Source organism: Equus quagga, chromosome 20 (genome assembly GCF_021613505.1).
Source record: "Equus quagga isolate Etosha38 chromosome 20, UCLA_HA_Equagga_1.0, whole genome shotgun sequence".
Taxonomy (NCBI): Eukaryota; Metazoa; Chordata; class Mammalia; order Perissodactyla; family Equidae; genus Equus; species Equus quagga.
Window position 1 is genome coordinate 37,182,770 of NC_060286.1, and position 26,462 is coordinate 37,209,231.

Sequence of the window (26,462 nt, forward strand, 5' to 3'; positions counted from 1 at the left end):
GCCACAAGGCATCGTGGAAAAGGTGCAGACTGGGAGTCAGAAACTGGGTTCGCAGCCATCTGCCACCCTCCTTCATCTCTCCAGTGAGCGCGTCCTGAGCCCTGGGGTGTGCCTGCCTGTGGGCTGGTGGATAGTGTGGACATGGCCCCTACGGGTCACGGAGGACACAGGCCACGCACAACCAAACCAACACACACACCGTTGCGCACTGTGGGCGCCCCTGGAAGAGCCCGCAGGTGACACAGGGTAACAGGCAGGTGGCATCTAAGGGATGGCATCTAAGCCAGGATGCGCAGAAGGCCCCCTGAGGAGGAGGGACCACTGAGGCTGCCACGTGGGAAGGAGAGGAGTTGGCCTTGGGAGCAAAGGGACAACATTCCTGGGGGAGGGAGCCAGAGTCCTGGGCAGGGAAGCCTGGGCGGTGAGGAGGCCTGGAGCGGAGCTTTATTTCAGAGGCAGTAGAAGCCAGAGGCAGGGGCTTACCTTCTTAAAAATCCCTCTGGACAGCAATCAGATCGGCAGCTGCTGGAGAGTAGGGATGGGGGTGGGAGGGTGGGGAGGTGGTCTGACCCCCAAGGGGCCGCACGAGGCCCTGTGGGGGCGCCTGAAGTGTTCTGTGAGGCACGGGGGTGGTGGATACATGATTCTGCATTTGTCCGAACCCGCAGCACCGGACACCACGACCAGCAAACTCCACTGTGTGCAAATTTTCTTTTAAGTTTTTAAATTCAGATAAGACCCCTCCAGCAGCTGCGAGGAAGAAGGGTGGGAGGGGCCAGAGAGGAAGTGGGAAACGAGCTGGGGCCTCTGCAATGACCAGGGAGAGAGGCTGGGTCCAGGCGGGTAGTCCCGATGGGGACATGCATGTGAGCTCATGGGAGCTTCAGTTTCCTCACTGGGGACATGCGCAATGACTCCCACCTGGGAGCTGTCCATGCCCATTGGAAGTGCCACCTGTAACCTGCCTGGCAGCGCCTGGCTAGAGCAAGGCGCTCAGCTCTTAGGAGCCTGGCTGATTGCGTTTTGCCAGAGGGTGGCTGTGACTGACTTTGACTGACCTTGGGGCGCCTTGAGGTGAGCTGTCCCCTGAAGGCTCTGGTGGGGGCTGGGAGCTGCGGGGGCTGCATTTGCAAAACCAACCTGAAGGTGAACCAGAGGGGAGTTACTCAACAGTGAAGCGCACTTGGCTTGAGGCCCCAGCCTGTGGATCAAGTGACGTCACCCTGGGCAGAGGAATGCAGCCCAGAATGTTGTGTTTCTCTCTCCCAGGGAGGCCCGAGCATTTGGGTTGGGGCTCAATCAGAACCTAACTGAAGCCCGGCCTGGGAAGAAATGGGTGGAGGGCAGACAGCTCCCAGGGGGAGCCTGACTTGCCTGCGATCCACTGGGAGAGGGAGACTCCGGCCGGAGCTTGCCATCACCCAGGCCGGAGCACCAGGCTCAGGAGGCCTGGATTCCCCCTCCAACTCGGCCATCTTTCGCTGGGGGCCCTGAGGCAGGTTCCTCAACCTCTCTGCCTCATGGAAACGTTCAAACAAGTAGCACATGGGAATGCATCTCAGCAAATGTAAAATACTCTAACCAATTTGGGGTGAAAAGGATGCTGAGGTGATGGTGATGAAGGACTGACCGCTGAGTGGGTCAAATGGCCCCCGGGTCAATGTCCTTCCCTCCCAACAGAGTCAGCGGGCTGAGTGTTTGAACCTGTGAGCGGGGAGGAAGCCAGACGGGGGATGCTGCTGGTGCAGCTGCTGGGAAAACGGTCTGGCTGTTCCTCAAAAAGGGTAACACAGTCACCACAGGACCCAGCAATTCCGCTTCTGGGTATTTACCCAAAAGAACTGGAAACAGGGACTAAACAAATACTTGTACCTGAATGTTCATGGCAGCCTTATTCATGCCAGCCCAAATGCCCATCAGCTGATGACTGCGTAAACCAATGTGCTCTGTCCACGGAAGTGATGGCTGCATAAAACTGCGAATGCACCAAGTGACACCGGACAGCAAGCTTTAAAATGGCTAATTTTATGTTATGTGAATTTCACCTCAATTTTTTAAAAAGGATGGAAGGGAGCGTGCTTATGGTCCACACGCCGAGAAGAGAGGAACAATTTGGTGAGGGCTGAGCGTGACCCAAATTCCCCCTCGGCCACCTATGGTGGATTTGTTGAAACCCCCATTTTACCACGAGGAACCTGGGGTTCGTGCCCAAGTTTGTGCCACTTGTGATGGCAGCACCGGCCTTGAAGTCAAGGTTGGTGCCTCTGCGTCCACCCCTGCCTCGTGCCTGTCGCTCTGCTGTCCCTGCCTCAATCATCTTTTCTGAGTTTCACAATCTGCAAGGCAGGAGTTATTGTCTCCGTGTTAGGAAAGGGAACTGATGGACAAGGCAGTTAGAGTCACATGTGCGGAGCCACCGCACTGAGAAATGACTCGGGTACAAGAGGACCTGGCCCCATAGCCCTAAAGGAAGACGAGTCATGGGGCTGTTGCAGAACACAGACAGAAAGTGAGCGACTGTACCCGTGAGCTCAGAGAGGAGGGGGGCTTCTGGAGCAGAGGCACCGTGCTGGGCCAGAGAGCAATGGGAGTGGGCGTGCAGAGCTGAGGGGAAAGGAATCCAGGTGAGGGAACAGCGTAGCAGAGCGCAGTGTGAGCCCAGATCAGAGGTGCAGTGGGCCACAGACTTAGGTGGCCAAGAGGCCAACTGGTAGACAGACAGGACAGGTGGACACAGCCAGGTCATGCAGGGGGCTGTTCCAGGTGCCAAGCCCTCCCTGCTGTGTCTCGCCCGAGCACCAGGCCCACTGCACCACCACTGGTGGCCAAGGGATGGAGCCCTGATCTGGGATGGGAGGAGGGCAATTTGATGTCCTTCCTGCTCCCCTTCCCTTCACAGCTCCAAACACTCCAGCCAATCACTGCAGCTTCCTCCCGGCCTCTGCAAGTCCTTTGAGGAGAAGCTACAGCAGACCCCATCAAATCCCAACTCCACCGCCCCCTGCAGGGACTTCCCTCCCCAGCCTGGGTTTTCTGATGGAGATGACAAGGAGGGAGTGGGAAGGGGAGAGGAGAGGCCCGGGCACTGTGCCTGCCTGGGGGGCTCCAAGCTGGTTAACCAGACAGCTGGGTGCCAAGGCTGGGACAGGAATAGGGGATCCCAGGTTCGGTGGGGGGTTCAAGGACCCTGCGGGTGGAGCCGGCTCCCGGGGGATCCTGTCTCAGCAGTCAGTCCCGGGAGAGGACCAAGGGATGCCAGGAACCAGCCTCGGTTCCTCTCCTGAGGACTTCCCAGCCTTGGAAGCCCCCCAACCCCCACCCCCCGCAGCAGGAAGTGAGTCACCACCTCTCAAGGCCTACCGGCGACAGCCGCGGGCCAAGGACAGCGTTAGGAAGCGTGACCAGGCTGACTGGCAGACCAAGGGCTGGTTCCCGCCAAACCTGGGGTGATCGATGATCTGCCAGCCCCACAGGACCACGCCCACCATCCATCTCCCAGGGCAGCAGGGAGATGGACAGAGGGACGGAGGCAGGACTGGCCTCCCCCCAAGGCCCTGTCCCAGCCCCTCCGGCCGTCTTTGCCCCAGAAGCAGTGAGGGGTTCACTCCCTCCTGGAATCGGAGGGTGGGGTTGTGGGGGAAAGCCAAGTCGGACAGAAACTGTGGGGGAAATGCTCCTATCGAGAGGTTAAATACAAATTTTTCCAGACGAGTTTGTCTTCTGCCGTGTTTCCACTGTTCTGGTAAGAACAAATTACACAGGCACATATCAAGCTGTGACACGTGAATTGTGTCATTTTGGTGATTTCACATAGGGGTTAAATGCGCTGGTATTGGTGTTGAGCAATATAAAGATGAACGGTAAGATGAGTGCTGATTTAATTAAAAATTAAATTTTTTATTTTCCTTTACTTGGAGCGACACAGGGCTGCGCAGGAGGCCTGCGGGGTGGGACAGACGCAGGAGGAGAGGGTTGCACAGCAGTGGGGATGTGCTCTGCAGGGTCCACAAGTGTGGGTGTTGGCGCCAACCAGTCAAACTACAGGCTTTGCACATGTTTTGCTATAATCAAAGTCAGACTTACCTTCTGGTCCCGCCTTCCAGTTTTCCAGGACCCGTCCGTCTAGGGCGTGTGGAACAGAGAAGAGGGGGTGGCTTTCCGGTCAGGATGTGGAGCTCTGGACAAAAGCTCAGCCCACGCCTGGAGACCGATGGACAATGGCCTTGCCGGGGGGTTGAGGACCTAAGCCTCACACACAGACATTTGGAGAGAATGTTCTGAAACGCTGGGGTGGAGGGGCAGACATGCATAAACAAACGTGAGCATACACATCTATAGTCTGCTTTTGTGCTATTCTGTCTTGTTTGGTCTTTTCTTCACCCCAAGGAGTTGGATTTTTCTCATAGGCTGGGTTTTGTCTTCATTCCATCAGCAGGTGTTCACAGGGTGCCTACTATGTGCTGGGAAATAAATAGCAATAAGTCAGACAGCAGTCCCTGCCTCCTGGAGTTCACATCCAGTGGGGCTGCAGTGGGAGGCAGTCAGGCTGCTGAGTGCTGACAAGACACAGAGCCCTACCAGACGCATCAGGAAGGGCTCCTGAGCAGCCTCCTAAGAGAAGGGCAGGAGTCACCAAGTGGACACAAAGGAAGGGAGCTCCAGGCAGAGATCACAGCACATGCAAAGGTCCAGAGTCAAGAGCCATCCTGCCACGTTCAGGAGCCTTGGGTGGTTCCATGTGGCTGAAGCTTAGGGACTGGACGTGAAGCTGGAGAGGCCAGAGGGCGGGAGGGCAGGTTCTTAGCACGCCACAGAAAGACGCCCTGGCTTGGTGGGAGGCCGTCAGGGTTATACAGGAATAACGTGATCCCACTGAATGCAGCTGAGCTGGCTGAGGCCCGGAGTCCTGGCAGGGCTGAATGGGGACGGGTATTAGTCAGTGGCTAAGGAGATTTTGCAGGAAGGGTTTAGCCAAATTTTCTCATAGCAAAAATGAAGTACGAAAGACATGCTAATGGAGATATTAATTAGTGTGGGTTGTTACTGAGTCCATAAGGAGCTTCCTTTTGAAATGGTTCCCCACCCTGGCTCTGCCCCTAGTGACAGGCTCCTCCTAGGCGTGAGTGGGTCTGACTCATTCACTTTTGCCTAACAATGCACAGCCAGCTATGTGGATGCCTGATAAATGAGTGGATGGGTGGGTGGGTCAATGCATGCATGCCTGGATGGATGGATGGATGCATGGATGGATGAATGAGTGAATACACAGGTGAGTGGGTGAGTGGGTAGATGAATGAATGGGTAGATAGAAGGGTAGGTAATGGAAGAGTGGGTAATTGTTTTATAAGATTTGATTTGAAGATTCTTTTGATAGCAGGACACAATACAGTGGCACTTGGATAGATGAAAGGCAAAACTTTTTGTTACTTTAGTTCCAAAAGAGAGAAGGCTTCCGGGCAGGGCCATACAGGGGTTGCACCTGGGGAGAGGTGAACAGCAAGCTGGTGCTGTAGGCAGCTGCTTAAGTATGGGAAACTGGTTTCTCAGACTCCCTGTGGATTGGCTAACTTGAATAATTTTTCAAGTTCCAGGTCTAGGGGCTGTCCATAGTGATGAGGTACCCAGCCTTGGGGTGATTAGGGCGGTTGCAGATTCGGGCCCAGAGTGTGAGAGTCTGATAAGGGAAGTGATTGGACTGCAAACAGCTGCTCGAGAGCTGACCAGCCTCCAGCCAGGACTCCAACACTGGGTCAAGACATCTTTTTTTAAAAAAGCTATATTACAGTCGTGGATGGAGAAGTGTGTAGATGGATGGATGGATGGACGCCTTTTGAAGCTCTGTCAGTCAACGGTATTTACAGAATCGTCGACCTTGGATTCAGATTTTTGAGGATCCTCCTCTCATAGATGTGGAACCCTAGAATGTCTGGGCTGGAAGGGACTCCATGAGGTCTCTGTCTGTCCTGATGGGTCTCCACAAGCTTCGGATCATAGGAGACCCCTTCAATAATTCGATGAAAGCCACAGATCCTCTCCGCTGGAGGAAGCACAGACACACAGTCCCATATACCATTAGAGGGCTCGTGGACTCTGGGAAGCCTGTCCACGGAGGCCCATCCCCACCTGGGAAGTCAGAACCTGCAGGTTAAAGAGCCTCAATGGCGTGTGCAGAGGAGTCAGCAGAGATACCCCAGTCGGGGAAGGTACTTTACTGAAGTCTATGCAACCAGTTCACAGCCAAGCCAGGCCCAGATCTTGGGCCTCCCCACAAACCTTTCTGAGACTCAGTTTCCCCATCTCTATGTTGATGGAATTAGACCCCATCACTGGTTTGTAGCCTTGGGTCAGAGAAGATACAGGGGAACAGGAGACAGCAGGTGGGGTTCCAGACTCCCTGTCCATTCCCCAATCCACCAGGCCCACTTCATCTGCTCTCTTTTGAAGGAAAGGCTTAAGACTTTTTTAAAAAGTGTTTGAAGCCCCTGCGCTTTCCAGCCTCTAAGCTTCTGAGAGAGTTGAGTGCTGCGGATTGTCAGTAAGTCTCCAGAGCGAAGGCAAGAAAGCTGATCAGGGTTGAAGGGGCAGGAGACCACAGCCAAACACCCCCAGAGAAATGGTTGTGTCTCCGTGGGACACGCACGCTTAACCGTCGCCAGAAAACAGGACCGGGAAGGATACTCATTCTCTGAAGGTGTCTCTGAGTGTCTGCCACCATCACCCCACGGGAGGCATACACGGTGTAAAAAAAAAAAAAAATCAGAGCTCCTCCTGCCCACCTGACCACCGTCTGTGTACATCTTCCATGTAAATACCCATTGTTTGCACCTACACTCAGACACAAAACAATCACGTAGGGAAAATAATGGTGGCAATACACGTTATATTGGACAACTTTATTCACATATGGAGTGGGCCAGCCACCTACCTCATTGCCAGAAGGAAGAAAACTAGTATTTAGGAGCCACCTGCTACTCATCCACTAGCCACAGCCACTATTTCATCTAATTGAGAAAGGGGATAGCGTAGTGGTTAAGAACACGGACCTTGGAGCCAGACCGCCTGGTTCCTGTGAGGATTAGCCCAGTTGATGGATTTATGTGCTTAGGAAAGTGCCTGACACAGAGGAAGAGTTATATCCGTGGCAGGCGGTTGTCAATCCTTACCACACCCCCTCAGAGATTTGTCACCATCAGCTCCATTTCACAGCTCAGAGAGGTTAAGCAACTTGCCAAGGTCCTTAGCCAGGAAAGTGACAGCTGTGGGACTGAAATCCAGGACTGGCCGACCGGCAGCAGAGGACATGACACAATAGCCACTCCGAGGCTCTAGTGGGCAGCGGCCGGTCTACACAATAGAACATTGCTTGGGCTAATCTGGAAACCTTCCGTGTGGCTCACCAAACTCTCCAGGCAGAGCCCTGAGCGGCTGCAGCCACTCCACCTGGACTTTGCAGCCCTGGGTCCTAGACACTGCAGCCTGCTGGCTCGGCACTGGGCAGGACTGCGGGGCCAGGCTGGAGGTGGAGGGAGGAAGTGCCCAGGAGGGCTATGACATCACCGCCCAGCCCTTGAAAGATGAGCTGTTCCTGCTGCCACTCCAACTCCGCTCGTCTCTGGCGGCTTCTCAGAGGGGCAGGGACGTCGGGCGGCCCCGCTGGACCAAGGGAAGGACCGAGACCGGCGCGCGGCTTGCTTCAGACAAGGTAGGTGCTGGGCAGGGGCTGGTCCAGCCACCGCCTCACTTTTGCCAGAGGACAGCAGGTCCCAGCGCCGAGGGAGGGCCGGCAGGTGGGTGTCACAGGGGCTGATTCCTGGGCTGGGGGAGAAGTTTTCCTCGGGTCCCGGGGAGTTTGTGGAAAGTTCCCTTCCTTCCCTCATCCTGACAAGTGACTGGAAAGACCCGAACAGGAGGAGTTGTCCTGTTTGTTCTATGTTTGTCTTCTTCCTGAATCGAGGTGACAGACAGCATGTGTGTACTTGTGTGAGCGACTTAGTGATTTGATTTTTATAGATTCGGGGTGGACGCCTCGGACTAAAGCAGCAAGGAGCACGTGTGGTACAGCCAGGGTGGGCGTGGGGTTTAGAGGCTGGAATCTAGGTTTTTACTCATGGCTCTGCCACTCACGGGCCCTGTGTGAGGCAGGACAAGTTACTTAACGTCTCTGAGCCTCAGTTTGTCTGCAAAGTACTCTGCTCGCCTGCTCCCTGGGGTGGCGGGGGTTAGATCAGACTGCAGCGGGGAGGAGGTTTGTAAATGTCAACTCAGGCTTCTCGTCCCTCCTGTCTCAGACCTGGCTGTCCGGGACGGAAGGATAAAAGGTGTGCTGGTTCAGAGCACAGGCTTTGCATCTGGCCCTGGGTCGGAATCCCAGCTCTGCTCTCGTCCCCTGGGTAACATTTTTGAGCAAATTATTTTCTCCCTGTTTCCTGAGCCATAAAGATGACCTGGCAGGGTGGTTGCAAAGATAGAAACGGGTTCATGCCTATGAAGCGCCACATATGCAGTTGGTGCTCGATAAATGGTAACGATTATTAGAGCAGCTGAGGGCAGGGAGTGTCATGAGCCTGGGCTGGGTGGGCGGTGGGTGTTGCTCTCCTGGGCAGGTTAGAATGTGCCTCCCTGAGTCACAGGTTGCCTGTGGTTCCCGAGGGTGCAGGATGTGGGAGCTCTGGCCCAGGTGTGGACAACGGGGGCCCCTGGGCCAACCCACCTCTTAGTCCTTCTCTGAGCGAGAGACGATGGTGATGCTGGGTGATGACAACATTCCGAAACTGGGAGCCCCACAAGCTGGAAAGAAGGATTTGCTGTTTTTCCCTGCCTGGGGCCGGAGTCAGGGGGCGGCTAGGGAATAGCCGGGAGAAGGAGTTTTGGCAAACATTGAAAATAAGCATGTGCTGGCTCCCCAGGCAGGACCCCCGGGTATCATTCCAGCTTGGCCCTGAATTCACAAAACCCTTGCAACTGTGTGCTCCAAGCCCCTCGCGGTACAGATGAGGAAACCGAGTCTCAGGGCAGGGACGGAACCTCAGCAAAACCATTTGCTCAGCCTCCAGGAAAATGCCTCAACCTCAATGGGACTCGGGCCCCGTCACCAGTCAACATGGGAGGTTCGATTGATTGAGCCTGGATGGTGAGACTGAGGACTGGGGATTAGGCGGAATTCAGGAGACGCTGGCCAAGGGCACCAAGCAGGGGAAATAGCTGGGCCACGTGGTCTCAGCTAATATGGTGACTGCATTCAGATTAAAAGTTCAGAGGGGTGCGAGGGGAAAGCTGAGGGCTCCCTTCTCACCAGGTGGTCAGGGAGAGGCCACCCCAGGCAGGGGAGATGCCCTGTGGGCCCACCAGGGCACTCTGGTTTTCAGAATGAAAATAGGGTTCTCGTCTGTGCCTTCGTGGCTGCCTCCTCTGCACTGAGAATGGCAGCCAGCACAAAGAGGACACTGGTCAGTGTTTGCTGAATGTCTGAATGGTTGGGTGGATGGATGGATGGATGGATGGGTGGATGGATGGATGAATAAATGAATATTGGTCACGTAGCAGATACTAAAAGCGCACAGAGCATACTACTAAGTGGAAGAAACCAATCTGAGAAGGCTACATACTGTGATTCCAATTATGTGACATTCTGGAAAAGGCAAAACTATGGAGACAGTAAAAGACCAGTGGTTGCCAGGGGTTAGGGGACAGAAGGATGAACAGGTGGAGCACGGAGGATTTTCAGGGCAATGAAATGATTCTGGATGATACTGTCATGGTGGATACGTGTCATTACACATTTGTGCAAACCCACAGAACACGCAACACGAAGAGTGAACTCTGGTGCACCCTGTGGACCTGGATGATAATGACGTGTCCCTGTAGGTTCGTTGGTTGTAATAAATATACCTCTCTGATTCGGGATGTTGATAGCAGGGGAGATTATGCATGTGTGAAGGCAGGAGGTATAGGGGAAATCTCTGTACTTTTCACTCAATTTTTCTGTGAATCTAAAACTGCCCTAAAAAACAAAGTCTATTTAAAAAAAAGAAAAGCCACACAGAGCAGATCAGAAGGCACGTGAGCATCTCAGGGCCATGAGTCAAATGGTCAGAACTTACTAAGACTTGATACCCTGAATGCGTCACTTCCAACACCCACCCGGTCCAGGGACGCCCTGACCCCTGAGTGTCTCAGTGCACATGCTTCCGGAGATGGAGAGCTCACTACCTTACAAGGCCAGTTGCTCTATTTCGGGAGAGTTCTACCGTTAAAAAGTCCCTCCTTAGGGGGCCGGCCCGGTGGCGCAGCGGTTAAGTTCGCACGTTCCGCTTCTCAGCGGCCCGGGGTTCGCTGGTTCGGATCCCGGGTGCGGACATGGCACTGCTTGGCAGCCATGCTGTGGTAGGCGTCCCACGTATAAACTAGAGGAAGATGGGCACGGATGTTAGCTCAGAGCCAGGCTTCCTCAGCAAAAAGAGGAGGACTGGCAGTAGTTAGCTGAGGGCTAATCTTCCTCCAAAAAAAAACAAAAAACAAAAAAGTCCCTCCTTAGACTGAAGCTAAACTCCCCTCCCCCTGAGCGACGGTCGCTTTCTATTTCTCGGAGTTGCCCTGAGTAAGTCTGGTCCTTATTGGTCCTCCCTGAGCTAAACATCCACAGCTCCTTAATCAAAACACGCTTTCCACAACAAACCCACGAAGTCAGCTGTTTCTTTGACTCTGTCATCAAAGTGGGATCTGTGGGGTTCTGGAGGCTAGAATAATGTGAACCTCCCCAAAAATCATCAGAATACAAAGCAGGGTGGAACAAACATGAGCTCCGGGTTCAAATCCTGATGCTTTCCTGGCTAGGGCTGCTCTCTGAGCCTCGGTTTTCTCAGCTGTACAATGGGAATAGTCATTCCTGTTTCTAGGACCCTGGCGAGGTTTAACTCAGACGGTGCTGATGGGGGGCAAGCAGGTGCTAGGTTCCCACAGGTGCCCACCCAGCGGAGGGATGGCCTACGGGACAGGAACAAGAGCCTGGGTCTACCAGAAGGGTTGTCTGTGTCCTGCAGTGGGGCCGCTGTGGTTTTGGGGTTCCTGGGAAAAGAAAGGGCACCCCCATGATGCTCATGTTCCCAGGCCGTGCATCTCTGGGCGGCGACAGCAGGAGCCCTGTCATACCTCCCTTAGGGGCTCAGATTTTAGGTTTCCGCCCCACCCACCCCCAACACCTCGGGGCCTCTCTGATCCCTGTGGCCCGTGGAGCGCTGTGAGGTGGGGCACAGAGAGCTGACTTCCAGACCCAGACCCAAACTCTCTAGCTAGCTGAGCAAACTAAGGCAAGTCACTTTGCTTCTCTGAGCCTCATGGGTCCGAACCTGAAAATCAGCAGTGCCTGCGCCGGATGTCTCATGAGGGGTTGTAAACTGTAGAGTGCCGGGCCCTGGAGCAGCTGCAGCGCTCCTGTGGTTGTTATTGCGGTCATTTGCACCCGTGATGCCATGTCTCCTCCTCTTTCCTGCGGGTTCCCCAAGTGGCCTACTCCAGGGCGGATGTGGCCTCAAGGGGGAAGACCAGCCATTTTCAAACTCTGTTGTACATCGAGTCACCCGGGTGTAGGTCCCCCATGTTGACGCTGGGGCCTCCCTTGGGACTCCCGCTGAGATGACTGGGTGCCCCAGGACTTGCCAATATCTCCAGGGACTTAGAAGCAGGGGACCTCCGTCCACACTTTGAGACAAACTGCCTTAGCAAGGGGCTCTCTGAGGGGAGCAAACTTGTCCCTGCCCACCCTCCCAGACCTCCGTCCTCACAGCCCCCAAACCCCTCCCGGGGTTCCATCACTGCCCCCTCCCACCTCGTCTCGGGCACAGACAGAGGCCCCCTCCCTGAGAACTCGGGGCCTCAGGCGGCTCCCAGCCCAGCTCTCCTGGAGGCAGGTTTGGACCTCAAAGTTCTGGGAAGCGCCATCTACTGTGCACGTGGAATACGCCTGCAGGGTGACACCTGACTGCGGAGGGGAGGTCCCTGGGGTCCTTCCAGAACCCCTGCAATTGCACCTTCTCAGCACGGGCGCTGCCTCCCAGGAAGCCCGGGGGTGGGAGGGACGTCACCTCTCGGCTGCACCTGGCGCAAGTGTCCCCCTCTCTGGAGCCCACTTTGCCTGTTAGTAAATCGAGGGGTGAGAGAAGGGGCTTCTAGGGTCCCTTCTGCCCAGAAATGTCCAGAAATGAATGGCTAGAATGCAAGAACATGACAGGGGAGGTGAAAAGTCAGACCAGGTGGGAAAAGGGTGTGGACACCTGGTCCAGGTATGCTTACACCAGGGAAAGGTCCTGCAGACAAGGGGGTCCGCACACAGCCTTTGTGGCAGCCACAGCAATGGAAAATAGGGGACTTGTGAAATGTATCGGGGCTCCTGGAGAGATGGACTCTCGGGTCCATGGTGCCTCGGCCCCGTCCCCACTCTTCCCCCTCCTTCTCCCTTTTCTGCTTCTTCTCTTATTCCTCCTTCTGCTGCTTCTTCAGAAGCCAACCGCAGGGATGCTGGTGGGAGCCTGAACCCTGAGCGGGGGTGCTTCCCCTGCTGGGGCAGAGTCCCAAAGCCCCAGCTGGGTGCTAACTCGTCTGGCTGGGACGCCTTGCACGCCCCGGGCAGTGGACATGTGTGTTTACCGTGAGGATAAATATCAGCCGCAGGGACTTTCCTCACAAGTGGCCTGGGAATGTCTCCTGAGAGTCTGTTTGGACTGTGGTGACTGTGGCCAAGGGGGTGGAGGTAGGGGCACCGGGGGCAGTCACCTCACAGGACAATCCCTGGATCTGGGGGGAAGAGGAGGTGACAGTTACTCCTGAGGCAAGAAAGGGAGCCAATGGCTAATGAGATCCTGGATGCCAGGGTGATCCCACTGGGTCCTCACCGCACCTCTGCCCCCTGGAGATAATGCTCCTAGTCCTTCGAGGGGGAGTGCCCAGGCTCAGAGTGGGGGCCACTCGCTTAAAGCCACGCTGCTAATAAATGGCAGAGCTGGGATCTGAATGGCACCCGTGCGACTCCTCGTCCAGGCTCTTTCCTTACACAGCAGGTTGGCCTCACAGGCCAGAGCTGGCTGGACTTAGCGTGGCCTAAGAGGGTGGCAAGGTGAAGCAGCCAGATAAACCAGAAGTGGGGGGACCAAGGAAACATATAAAGAAAGAAAAGTCAGGCTGGCTGCAGGTTTTCCACAGCAGCAAATGCATCAAACCCAACAGAGGAGCGTCTGCAGACTTAGGAGAGAAACAGGTTGCGACTCAGAGTGGCCCTTCACGAGTGAGACACACTCCATGTGAAAGTTCCTCATCCATCAGGAAAAAAGTCACTCAACAGCATAACCCAGGGGACAGAGGCGTGAATGGAAATCAAGATCAGAGGCTGGGGAAGGATTTTCTCTGTCCTTTTCCTTTGTTTCACTGGGACACCAAGTTCAGAAAATCAGTCTGAACCTTGTGACAACAAGTGGCTTTTGCAGCCCGGCAGGAAATCCCGTCTTCCCAGAGTTTCCCTCGACAGCAACTCCTCTGGGCGCTGTCCCCACGGCCCCACTGTCCCCACTGGATCCACCTGCTCGGCATGGGTGGTTGAGGAAAACAGGAAATCATTGAAGAAACAGTTCGAGTATTCTAAACATTTCGTTTTCAATGAAAACATGATTATGCATTTATTTACCAGTTTTCACATAAGCAGGTCCTTTCTTTGAGCATGAGTTGGCTGATTATTTTTCTTACGTAAGCTAACCCATAATTCATCCCCGATTCTTAAACAAACAGGAGAAAACACTTGGCTTACTTAAATATTTTCATTACCAAAGTAATACATGTTCTTCAGAGAAAAACTGGAGGCTACCACAAAGAATTAAAAAACACAAAAGCAACCCAGGATCCCAGGCTCAAAGGCAGCCACTACCAGTGATAATCTGGTATCTTGCCTTCCAGATTTTTTCTTATCATGTTGTATATACAGTTCAGCGCCCAGCTTTTACTCCCACTTGACATGATGTCAGAAGTATTCTCTTTTTTGATGAACTCTTTGGAGCATCATTTTCACATATTTAACAAGTACCCTGTCCTAAAAGTCTCAGCTTTTCTTATTTTCCTCTTCTAAATGATGATGAGCATCTCCATGCACAAGGCTTTTCTCTTCCTTTTGACTATTTTCAGAAATCCCAAGCAAAAAGGAAAGGGCATTTTCTACATTCTTGATTTGCTTTGCCGAATTATCCAAAAATGGAATTTTCTGGAGACAAGTTGGGGAGCTACTCAGCCCTCTCCTGCTTGAGCCTAATCAGAGAAGACATCCAAGCTACTATCCGCCTGCCCCTCTGTCTGTGGCTGGCCCAGGAAACACCTGCAGACCAGATCGTTCTCACGTTGTCTTGGCTCCAGAGCTGCCTACAGGAATCGAGCCAGGCAGCCCGAGGCTGGAGACGGGGTGCTAGCATCGCATCAGACGCAAACTCCTACTCATAGTGCCCCTGATATTGAGTGAGCACCTACAATAACCCATCCCGTTTCGTGGAGAAGGAAACAGAGGCTCGGAGAGGTTAAGGGACCTGGCAGGAAGCAGAGACACAGAACCATGGCCCCACTTACCCCACAGCAGGCTTGGAGCAGGGCCTCTGCCTGGCACAGAGGCACAGTGGGCCAGGTGGGGCATCTCAGAGGCTTTTGTTTCTGGTCCCCAAACTGTGAAATACAAGGGGGCTAGGCAAGCTCCTGCATGTCAGAAATTCTTCTTGAAGCCCTGCTTGGGAAACAGGAATTTTCCACTTCCTTTAGCGCCAGAAATGATAAACCCCTTTATCTGCGCTCCCAGGCACGATCTGCAAAGGCCTCTGAGCCCTGGACCAGGTCACAAGACCCCTTGCCAGCTGGGCTGAAACCACGGACCCTCTGCAGGGTGGCACAGTAGAGATAACCATGCTTCCCCCTTCTTTCCTCACCCCTCCCGGGCCCCCCGCCCCAAGAAGCAAGTCAGATGGGATAGAATAAGTGCACGCTTTGGGTGGTCTGAGGCTGAACTCTGCACTTCACAGCTGGGTGGCCTTCTGGGGGGTGGTGGTGACCTCTCTGAAGTTCATTTTTCACCCTGAAATTGAATGAGGTCACACCCAGTGTACTCCTCTTACAGTGTTGCTTGGAGAATTAAGGGAGAGCAGATCTGTGAATCTCCTGACATACACTCCAGTACCTTTGAATCATACAAATTTAATATATGTGTCTTGAACCCGAAAGGCCGAGGGATGAAGGGGGCTCTGGTGTTGGATGGGGCAGCCATATATAGTCCTAGTGCTTAAATTCATAGAATTTAAAGAATCTTGGTCCAAATACACCAAAAACATTGCCAGACTTTACTTGAATACCTCCAGTGACAGGGAACTCACCACTGCAAAGAGCAATGCAATTCCGCAAACATTCAATGAGCAGCTCTGTTGCGCCAGGACAGGGGATTCAGAGAAGCAAGATTCTGCCCTACGCTCAAAGGACTGACCATGCGGAAGTCAGGATGGGCGTAAAGAAAAAGAAGTGCACACCTGTGTGTGTCTGCATGTGTGTGTGTGTGTGTATGCACGCACGTGCAAACAGCAATGACTAGAATACGTATTAATAGAAAGTTGCTACAATGTGAGACCCATCCTGGCATCAGAATGGACAGATTTAGAAAGGTGCCAATCACAGACTGTCCAGGCTGGAAGGACCTTGCAAAATAACCTGTGTCATCACCTACTCCTTGCCCTACAGATGGAAACTGAGGCTGGCAGAGGGAAAGCCACCTGCCCAAAGGCACATGCTGAGTCAGTGGCCCAGGGTAGTCTAATAATAACCATAATAGTAACAGCAACAATAACAACTCTGATGGCAGCTGCCAGGGGTGGACGCCGGCTGGGTGCCAGCCCCTGGGCTAGGTGTCTGACCCCCTCGCTCATTTCATCTCACGACGCCCTACAGGGGGCACTATGACTATCCCCAACTTGCCACTGAGGAAGTGGAGCTTCAGAGAGAAGTGAGGAGCTGGGGTCGAGCCAGGTCTGTCTGTCACCCCAGCCCTCCCGGCAGCCCTGGCCCCAGGCTGGCATTTGGCCACCAGGGCACCTTTGTGGGAACCCCAAAGAGGGACAGATCATGTTAGTAAGAAGCCCCTGGGCTCTGAGAGAGCAGCCCCATAGGTGCCGGCAGACGGGGGTCGGGGGGGAGGTTCATGAGCCCTTCCTGAGCCCCAACCTCCAGGCCCCTCCAGGGAGATCTGCCTTATACACTTGACCAAGAACAACTCGGCTCTTTCTTGGTTCTTTTCCTCCCTCTGATGGCTTTGTGAGTGGTTACCCGGGTCCCCGCTTTGAGTCTATGACCTTGGAAGAATCACTTCTCTGAGCCTCAGGTCCCTCGTGTGAAAATAGGCATAACAGGCCCTTCTCAGGACAATTGTGAGGATCAGGGAGAGCACCGATGTGCAGACCGCCCTCGCATAAACTGTAAAGTGCAGTGCCCATTGCTGCTAAGTAATCGGCATGGTGGGGTGGTGGCAAGTGCAGAGGTGGGGCCAGGACATTCGTGCAGGATTTAGGACAGGTCATCTCCCTCTCAGAACTTTAGTTTCCTTACCTGTTAAGTGAGGGTTGGACTAAAAAAATCTCTAAATGGCACAATTCTTCCAGCTCGAAAATTCTATGGCTCTGACATGTCTGTGGTACTTGGCAGTTTACAAAGCACTTCTGCTTTTGAGAAACATGAGTTCGAATCCTACCCCATCTGCTCACTTAATAGCCGATGACCTTGTCCCAGGCCCTTTACCTGAACTGTGACAAGCCTCTCGCTGGAATCTGAGCCCGTTTTGCTGTTTATTGAAATGAGGACGATGCTGTGAGCTCCCCCTTCTTACAGGACGGAGGGAGGCCCAAGGACCTGCGAGCAGTTAGCACAGCGTCCCAGGCCTGGCTCTGCTGCTGAGTTTTGCTGAGGCTCAGTTTCCTTGTCTGTAAAATGGGGATGTCAGTGCCTACCTGCAGTGGTTGTGAGCATTAAATGAGTTAATATTTATGTGCTCAGAACAGAGCTGGCATATGGCAGATGATATGTGCATTTGCTGTCAACATCATCCTCATCATTATATTATTTATCCTTTCAGCAAATATTCCCTGAGCACCTGCCATGGGCCAGGCCCAGTGCTAGGAGGAGAGGATACAGTGGAGGGGACGACAGAGCCATTTGGGGCGGTCACAGAGCTCTCAGCCTGGCAGGGAGAAAGACTGTTAAGTGAGCTGTTTACATAAAGTGTGCTGAGAACCATTCATAACGGGAGCACAGGGGCTGGGGGCCTTTCTGCAGAAAGGACTCCATGGGGCCTGGGAAGGCCTCCTGGAGGAGGTGACATTAAGCTGGATCTGAAGGATGAACAGGAGTTAGAAGGGCTCCTGTCCTGTGTAGAGGAAGGAGTGGGCAGGAGGTAGTCCCATGGCTATGGTGTGCTGGGGCCCAGGGTCCTAGAGACAATTATTACATTGTCAGGAAATTTGTGAGCTCACTGACATGTCACACTGGACTTGAAATCAGCCATGGTGGGAATACTTACACCACAGAAATCTGCAAAGGCTACACATCAGAGCTTTTTTCCCCAGAGAGCCAGTTGTTAACATTTGCCAGCTCACCGCTGCCTCTGTCTCCTGTCAGTCTGCCCACGAAGCCCACCCTTGTCCAGAGACCCCCAGGGCAAAGGGCAGGACAGAGGGAGCAAAAGACTCCAGTTCCACTCTTCTTCCTGCGAGCAGTCAAGGGGACCCCGGGAGTATTAACTGAAAAAATCTTTACTGAGAAGCTACCCTATGCCAGGGGCTTATCGGTGAGTCCCGAGAATTTGTCCTTTGAGCACAAGTTTCCACACCAGGACAGATAGACCCCGGAGTGCTGTGAATCGGCAAAAAAAGAAAAGAATGAAAAAAAGGCAGACGTGGAAGGAAGCTGACATCTTGGCTTCAGGAGCAGCAGAGGTTGGGAACAAGAGGAACTACTGAGGTTTCCTGTCTGCCTTCTGAGGACCTAGGGACCACCTGAGATCCTGCAGGTGGAGGTTCCAACACGGGACCCAGAGTGCCACCCTCCCCTGCTCCACGCCCCCTGCCTACCCCATCAAGGCCACTGATCAACCCTGCTCAGCCCTCACTTCACCCTCTCTGGAATCCCCTCCCTGCATCTCCCCCTCCCCCCATCGCCCCTCCCCCGTCTCTCCCTCCCCCCACCACCCCCTCCCTGCATCTCCCCCTCTCCATCTCCCCCTCCTTCCATCTCCCCCTTCCTCCATAAACCCCTCCCTCCCTCACTCCCTCCCTGCACCCCCCCATCTCTGGTGCCATCATCTCTCCTGCCTGGCTCCCCCCTGGCTCCCTGCCTCCAGATTTAACTTTGCCAACTCCCTCAACCCAGCCAGAGGGATGGCACCAGTCATAGCCCAACAACATCCTGCTTCAGCTGTCAGGCATCCTAGTGGAGAAGCCAAGAAGATGAGGTCTCTACATAAAAGCTGTACAGTTGAGATGGCCTGGTGTGTGTGGACGGGATAGAGGCTCCCCCAGGAAACCTCCCATGCCCCACACCCTTGGGCATAACTCCCCACCACCTGGGAGACAACTGAGGGCAGGTGCCAGCTCTCACTGCCACTATAGTCACACTATAAAGAGAGACAATGCAGTGAGGTTCCAGGGCTCAAAACCCGGCTCCACCAGTTATCAGTGGTGTGTCTCTAGACAAGTCACTTCACCTCCCAATGCCTCTGCTTTCCCATCTGCAGAATGGGGATAGTAACATCTCCATCTGCGATGGATGTGGATTACATGCATTAATTCATGGAAAGCATTTGGAATGCTGCTTGGCAATCATCATAAGCCCTCAAAAACTGAAGCTATTATCGTGTCTTGGTGGCTGGAACATAGTAGGGACTCATAATCTGGTTGAATGGGTGAAGTATAAGCACTGATTATTGATTACATGTTGAAATTATATTTTAGATATACTGGGTGAAAAATATATTATTAAAATTAGTTTAGCCTGATTTCTTTTTCCTTTTTTTAATGTGGCTACTAGAAAATGTGCAATTGTTCCGTGGCTCACAGTATATTGCTATTGGACAGCACAGCTCCAGGCTGTGGGGGGGCACAGAACAACCCACCAGGATTCATTAACGAGTAAATTGGAAGGGAGAAAAGACAGAGTGAGAGATGCCAGGAAAAGCTCTAGAGGAAAAGAGACTTAAGAGACATACCAACCAACTTAGTATGTAAATAAGTCAGGTTCTGATTCACGAAAATAACAGTAAAAAAAAATAGCATGAAATGTACGAGACCATTGGAAACTGGCAGCCCGCCTGGACAGTCCGTGCTCATCAGGAGTGATTGTTAGGTTCTTTTCGGTATGATAATGGGTGTGTGGCTATACTTTTTGAAAAGAGTCCTTATCCTTTAGAGATGCACCCTGGAACATTTATAGATTGAACGACAGGCGTGTGAGATCTGTGTCAAACCTTCCATGAGGGGTGGGGCGGGTTTTGGCATGGAAGAAACAAGGTTGACCGTGAGCTGGCGACTATCGGAGCTGGGCGATAAGCTCATGGAATTTCATGTACTTATCACCTGTCTGCTTGTTTATACAATCAAAACTCTCCCTAAGAATAACTAAAAAATACCTGGTTTTTTTCTGCCTGGTTCAAATCCTAACTCCACTGCTGGCTGTGCCTCAGTTTGCTCATCTGGACAACAGGGACGATACCACTACTCCCTACACTGCAGAGGATTATCTGTAATGCGCTTAGAAAGGTGCAAACAAAGTACATTTATTCTGCAGGCACTTTTCACAATGTCACCAGTCTTCACAATACCCTCTGCAGGGGAGTGATTCCCGTTTTACCAAGACGCCTGCCCCAGCTCATCCTGCCAGACAAAGCCAAGACACGGCCCAGGTTTGCCTGGCTCCCGAGTCCGGGCACGATGCGAATGCCTGTGCTTTTCCCCACCTCCCTGCTTCTCCAGTCCTGGGAGATTCGAGGTCCATTCTTCTGCAGATCAACTTTAAGAAACATGCTGCCCGCCCCCTACTCCTTTCTAGAAAAGACCTGACATTGGCAGAACCCCACGTTCTGGAATTCTGAAGGTTGACTCCCTGCATTCCAAGGGGCTCCACCTCCTCTACCTCCTGCCTTGGAACTGGGCAGAGGGCGGTGGTCACGTGGCTGGGGCAGGGCTTTGACTTGACTGTGGCTTTGACTCGGGCGGGCCTGACAGAACGGGGCCGGGACCTGGGATCCTTGGAAGCTTCAGGGAGCTGGGCAGGGAGCCAGGGAGATACCTCTGCTGCACCACACCCGGTGAAGGGGAAATGGCTGAGACTGACTCATTCCACCCTGCTCCATAAGAGCCTTTGAATGCCAAGGAGTGAGGAGATGAACCCCTGGAAATGCAGTGTGTTGATCCCATTGCCTTCTTCTCAGACTCAGAAGCTTGCATGCTTCTCAGACTGGGGAGCTCACCACTCCTCATGACACCTCATTTCCTCTTTAGGGACATGGTTGTGCAAAGGTCTCCAGAATCGTGTCTTACAACCCCTCTCTCTCTCAAGGAGGAATGAAGGCCCAGAGATGTCGAGGCATTCATCCAAGGTCACACCAGTACTCAGTGCCAAGGCAGAACTAGAACCCAGGGCTCTGACCCCCAGACAAGGCTCCGTCCACTCTTTGCTATAGAGTCTCAGACAAGGGAGGGATCTCTGCTGGCTGAGAGGTCAGGGAAGGCTTCTCAGAGGAGATGACACTTGAGACGATCCCTGAAGGATGGTGCTAGGATGTGGTTTGAGGTCCAAGTTCTCTTTGTCCTGCCCACCATGTCTGTGCTCTTCCCCCCAATTCCACACTGAGCATGGCAAACAAACAGGGAATAGAAGTTTGTTGAATGAATGAATGAAGAAATGGGCAGGAAGGCCATTCACAGGAGGTGAAAGGGCAATGGTATAGGTCCCTTCAGAGCCAAGGGCATGTTGTGGGGTCCTTTAGACCCCAGAGGTCACCGTGTGCAGGAAGGGACAAGCTCCCCCTGCCCCAGATTCGGTGTTCCTCGCTGCTCCTCTGCACATGCCTTGGGTAGGACCCAAACCACTTCGTGCCGCGAAGCGTTGTTTGTCCTCTGGGGCTGGCTGGAGGCTCCGTCTCCGTTTACTCTGTCTTCCTCCTCCGTGTTTAGTAAACTGAGCTGGTTGGGAAGACAGGTCACGGCACACGCCTGCATGTGGCGGAGGCCCCTGGCCAGCTGCCCTCTCCTCCCACCCCAGAGGGGCCAGCACGACCGCCGGGCCACCATGGACCTTCAGGGAGCTGGAGAGTCTGTGGTAGAAAGACCAAACCCGAGCTGTTCCCGAGGAATTGCTTTTCTGGAAAACACACTCCCTCTGGACCCGCAGACTTCCTTTCTTCCGTGGTCTTTGGTTTTGTTCTCTGCCAAGGATTTCTATTGCCTCTCGTTATAAATGATTTACATGCTCATGACAGAAACCCTGGAACATCCAGGAAAGAGGGAGGAGGACATCTTTATAGTCACGCAAAGGCAGCTGCTCTTCAGGTTTTGGTGTGCGCCACCCCCCACACACATTTGCACGGGCTGGAGGTATGAGGTTTGGGTTTTTAAACATGTTCACAATCGAACAATGTTAGCACACAGCTCGGTCTTCCACACGGGATGGGGGCAGCTGTAGGATAATAAAAAGGAGCGGGTGGCCTGGGTATCAGGATTCCAGGATATGAGTTCCAGGTTGACCTCTGCCACTAACTGGCTGTGTGTCCTAGGAGAATGTCCACCATCTCTGGGCCTCCACGTCCATTTCTGTAATATGAGGGGGTCTGATGAAATAGTATCTAAGAGCCCTTCCCACCCTGTCATCCCAGGATCCTGTCAGGCCCACCCAGGAAGAGTTTGCAGGGATGGAGGAAGAAGGAAAGGGGGATATGCCTGCTACAAGAATCCCAGGCTTCAATTAAGACAGCCCCTAGAGCAGTGTTCCCCAAGGACCCCGGACCCCTGAGTGCCTCCAGACCCCCGGTCACCTCTGGCCGGGACCAGACCCCTAAAATGCCCCTCTAGCAGGAATCAGGCAAGGCCTTGCTCTTCTTGTAGGCTGGCATGTACTGTGTGGCTTTAGACATCTAATCATCTCTCTGAGCCTCAGTTTCCCTCTCTGTAAGAGAGGTTGGGGCTAGGTTGATCACTTTCTTTTTAAGCAGCACAACTCTTTCCTCCAATAAAACTTTGTGCAGAAACCTCATATAGAGCAGAGAGAGAGGGAACCCTGACGTTTACAGAGCAGCAAAAGTGTGTCAAGCATTGTTGAAAGGGCGCCCCATTCTTTGACCCCACAGAGTGGGTGCTCCTAGCATCCCCATTTGACAGATGAAGACACCGAGGCCCTGAGGGCTTCCGCTGCCTGTCCAAGGTTCTACACAGCTAGCAAGGGTTAGAGCTGGGATTCTGACCTGGTTGAATCTCAGTCATGAAACCCCAGGTCCCTTGTCATTCCAACCCCTTGGGGACGTCCCCAGACACCCAGCCCATGCTCTTCCACATTCACACACGCGTGTGCACGCACACACACACACACACTGTGGCTGCTCCTCAACAGCCCGCCTTCCAAGCTCTGCTCAAGCCCAAACCAAAGGTAGCTGGTGGGACTGAGAGACTCGGAGGTTTCCTGCCCCAGAAAACCCACGTCACCAAAGCATCCCAGTGACCGAGGCTGGGGTCGGGGGGTGGCGATTCTCAGCCCCGCATTGACCCCGCAGCCGCCCCCAGGCAGCCGGCCAAGCCCTGGTCTGAGCGGCAGCCACCTGCACGGAGCTTCTTCCCTTGAGCCATGAAGCCGCAGCACCCGCTCCGGGCTGGGGACAGCCAGGCCTGCAAGCTCAGTCAAGCCCTCAACTGCCCCGTGGGGGTGTCCTGCACCAGGAGCTTCGCCAGGTGGGAGAGGATCTGGTGCAAGAGAAAAGACTTGGGAGCTGGGCTCGGGCAGACCCGGGTGTGAACCCCAGCCTTGCCCCTGGCTAGCTGTGTGAGCCTGAACCATCTCGGGCTGCTTTGCCAAGCCTCTGCCTTCTTATCTGGAACATGGGAATAAGGATGCATCCCCCACAGTGTGTTGTTAAGGATGTAGCGGGTGGGGCACACAGTGAGTCCTTTCATTTCCCATTGCTCTGCCCTGCAAATGTGTCTGCTGGGGAGAAAAAGAGAACTAACGATTGTCTTGCCCTCTATTAGTCAATCAACGATCATTTTGGGGACACGTACTAGGGGTTAGGCACGCAACAGAAAAAGGAAGAAGTAACACATGCGCCTCTGATAGACGTGCTCTAACTAAACATCACGGAGAAGGGGGGCGGGCAGAGGAGGAAGAGAACGCCACTGCTCGAGGGTGTTCAATCGGAGAAGGAGACATGTATTAAGAGGTTTATTGGGAGGAACTGGCTTACGTGATTATAAGGGGCTGGCTAGGCAAGTACAAAATCCATCCAGAAGGCTGTCAGGAAGGGCAGGCTGGAACTCTCAGGCATGGACTCAAGCTGCTGTTTACAAGTGGAATTGCTTCTTCTTCTTCTTCTGGGAAACCCTCTGCTCTTAAGGCCTGTCATCTGATTGAATCAGGCCCACCCAGATAGTCCAGGATAATCTCCCTCGCTTAAATTCAACAGATTATCAACTTGAATCTCATCTGCAGTAACACCTAGAGCAGCGCTGGATTGAATAACTGGGGGCTGTAGCTTCGCCAAGATACACATAAAACTGACCGTCACAGGGCCCTCTGGAGGCTCCACTGAAGGGTCATAACTGAGCCGGTCTCGACTTCAACAGGCAGAAGGGCGGGAGGGCGCTCAGGTAGAGGGGCGGCCCCAGCAAAGGCGGAGGTGATGGGAACGTAAGGAACATCCTTGGGGGACGGGAGTGGTCACCGTGGCTCGGACACCGTGAAAATACATTCCATGCAAAGGGATTGGAATAAAGGAATGGTTAATGATACAACAATAAACAAATACGATGCATTTTTTAAAGGTGTTATGAAAACCACGGAACAAGAGGGAAAAATTCCCTTGATGTGATATTCCATTTAAAACCAGAGACGAAAGGATGGTTGAATGTGGTTATGAAAAGAGCTGTGTTTAGGGATGGAACTTGGAGATTTAGTATTTTTTTTTTTAAGATTTTATTATTTCCTTTTTCTCCCCAAAGCCCCCCGGTACATAGTTGTGTATTCTTCGTTGTGGGTTCTTCTAGTTGTGGCATGTGGGACGCTGCCTCAGCGTGGTCCGATGAGCAGTGCCATGTCCGCGCCCAACGAAACACTGGGCTGCCTGCAGCGGAGCGCGCGAACTTAACCACTTGGCCACGGGGCCAGCCCCCGGAGATTTAGTATTTTTAAATGCTCTTTGCTGTGGTTATATAACTGAATTCAGTGGGTCGTCTCCTGGTGAGTGTGGAGCCGAGAGGCACAAGGAAAGAATAAGTAGGCGGAGAAAGGTTTATCACCTGCACAGGCAATGGAGAACACTGGAGCTCTCTCCCAAAGCGGCGTCTCCCTGGGCAGGGGTGTGGGGCCCTTCTATCATTAGATCAGAAGGAAGTCCATGAATACGTAGTCAAGAAAAAGGCGGGAGATTGGGTCTTACTGTGTAACCACGTATGTCCCGTGGCACATGTGTGGCACGTATGCATACTACTACATACATCACATGATCGGAAAATGGCAGCTTGGTCCGTCCCAGAGGAGGAGAATTTAAGATCGCAACGAGATTATAACGGGGACGGAAGGTCAGGTCTTCCTCAAAATTTCTGCCTGCAAAACACTCAACAGAGGATGTTAGTTTTTATCAGATCCTCGGTACCATTTTCTTTGCCTGGCTCCCTGGCTACAGTTACATTATCTTTTAAAACAAAAAGGGAGATGTTATTTTTTTAAGGGGAAGGAGTGGTGTTAAGACGTCAGATGAAATCGCTCATTCATTAAAACCACAAAACCCAAGGTGGGGAAAAGAAACAAAACACGCAGGACAGAATCCCCTGCCCATAATAAACAAGAAAGAGATAAAGACTAAGACAAGCGCCCGGGGTGTCTGAGGGTGGCAGAGTCAGGCAGGCGTGCCTTGTCCCCTGCAGAGAGCAGCACGGGGGAGGCACTAGGCTTCTCAGGCTCCCCGAGTCCCCCCATAAATATTTCCAAAACATCCCAGGCCCAGAAAGTGTCCAGATGCCGGAAGGGCCCCATGCACGTGTCTGGGCTGAACGGGAGCTTCCGACCCAGCTCTCTCCAGGAGTTCCTGGAATGGAGGTTGGCTTCCAAGAACCCCATCCTTCCCCTGAGACAGCTTTGGCCTTGTACACGGCTCCTTGGGAACTCTGGGCTCAGGCCACACTTCTCCCTGCCATTGAGGCTGGTAGGCATGAGGCCCCATTGCCCGTCCCGATCCCCAGTATTTACTGTGACCTGAAGTTTACCTTCGTGACTGTCTAGAAACAGCATCCTTACTTGGTAATCATGTCAATCAGATTTTAAAGGGAACATTTATTCTGGAGAGGGGTCCGGGAAAGGGTTCTGGGCTGGGGTCCAGGAGACCTCGGTCTTTCCAGCTCTGGCCTTGACTCCATCTTGCTGGTGGTCTGAGAGATTGTACTTACCTATGGGGCAAAAGTTTTTCAAGAGACTAGATGCTAAGATGCGCACGATATAGTCGCAGGCACAGAGGAGGGTGGAAAGAGCCAACGAGGCAGGTCCTCCCGTGAGGAGACGGAATATAACGGGACAGATGTGCCCACACACACACACACACACAAGCAGCTATTACTGAGGGAGGGGATACAAAGGAGAGTACCCACCCTCCGGCAGAGGACAGAACTGCACAGTCTCAGGGGTTCCCCTGGATTGGCAGGCAGGTGATGTCCCAGTGACAGCTGGTCTCTCCATCCAGCTGTGGAATCAGCGTCTGGAACCCTGAGCTGGGTCTGCGAGCGGGACAGCAGGCCACGTGGAAGGGACTCCTCCTAACGCCACACGCCGTGGTGTGGCTGAAGCAGGCGGGCCTCTCGGGGAGTGCAGGAAAAGCTGCGAGCATCCGGGAACACATCCACCATGTGCTTCCTGCATTTGACACGCTGTGACTCATGGCCTCCTCCCATCGGCCCGAGGAGCTGGGGGCTATTTTTATACTAACCGTCATTTTACAGTCAAGAAAAACGAGGTTAAATAACAAGGTTGACGGAGAGGCACCAGGTCCAGGTCTGCTGCGGAGCCCACGAGCCCACCCACCAGGCCGGGCCTCCCGGTTTGTGACGCAAGTTTCCAGCTAGCTGTGTTAGCGTGTTTCCACATTCAGTCATTCCAAGGCACAGTTTCTGCCTTCTCTCTGTTACCTGTACAACTATTTCTTCAATACGGACTTACTTTTGAAC

At 53.3% G+C, this 26,462-nt stretch overlaps 1 protein-coding gene across 3 annotated transcripts in view; it reads left to right on the forward strand.

Annotated features, from left to right (window-relative positions):
- The first annotated feature begins 7,281 nt into the window (after nt 1–7,281).
- Nucleotides 7,282–26,462, forward strand: part of LOC124230981 (B2 bradykinin receptor) — a 50,411-nt gene continuing 31,230 nt past the window's right edge. The window contains exon 1 of one of the 3 annotated variants that reach the window (XM_046647581.1): nt 7,282–7,702. In XM_046647581.1, coding sequence (XP_046503537.1) covers nt 7,575–7,702 — 128 coding nt within the window. In that variant the 5' untranslated portion in view covers nt 7,282–7,574. The remainder of the gene's footprint in view (nt 7,703–26,462) is intronic. The other 2 variants (XM_046647579.1, XM_046647580.1) reach the window with 2 other exon arrangements.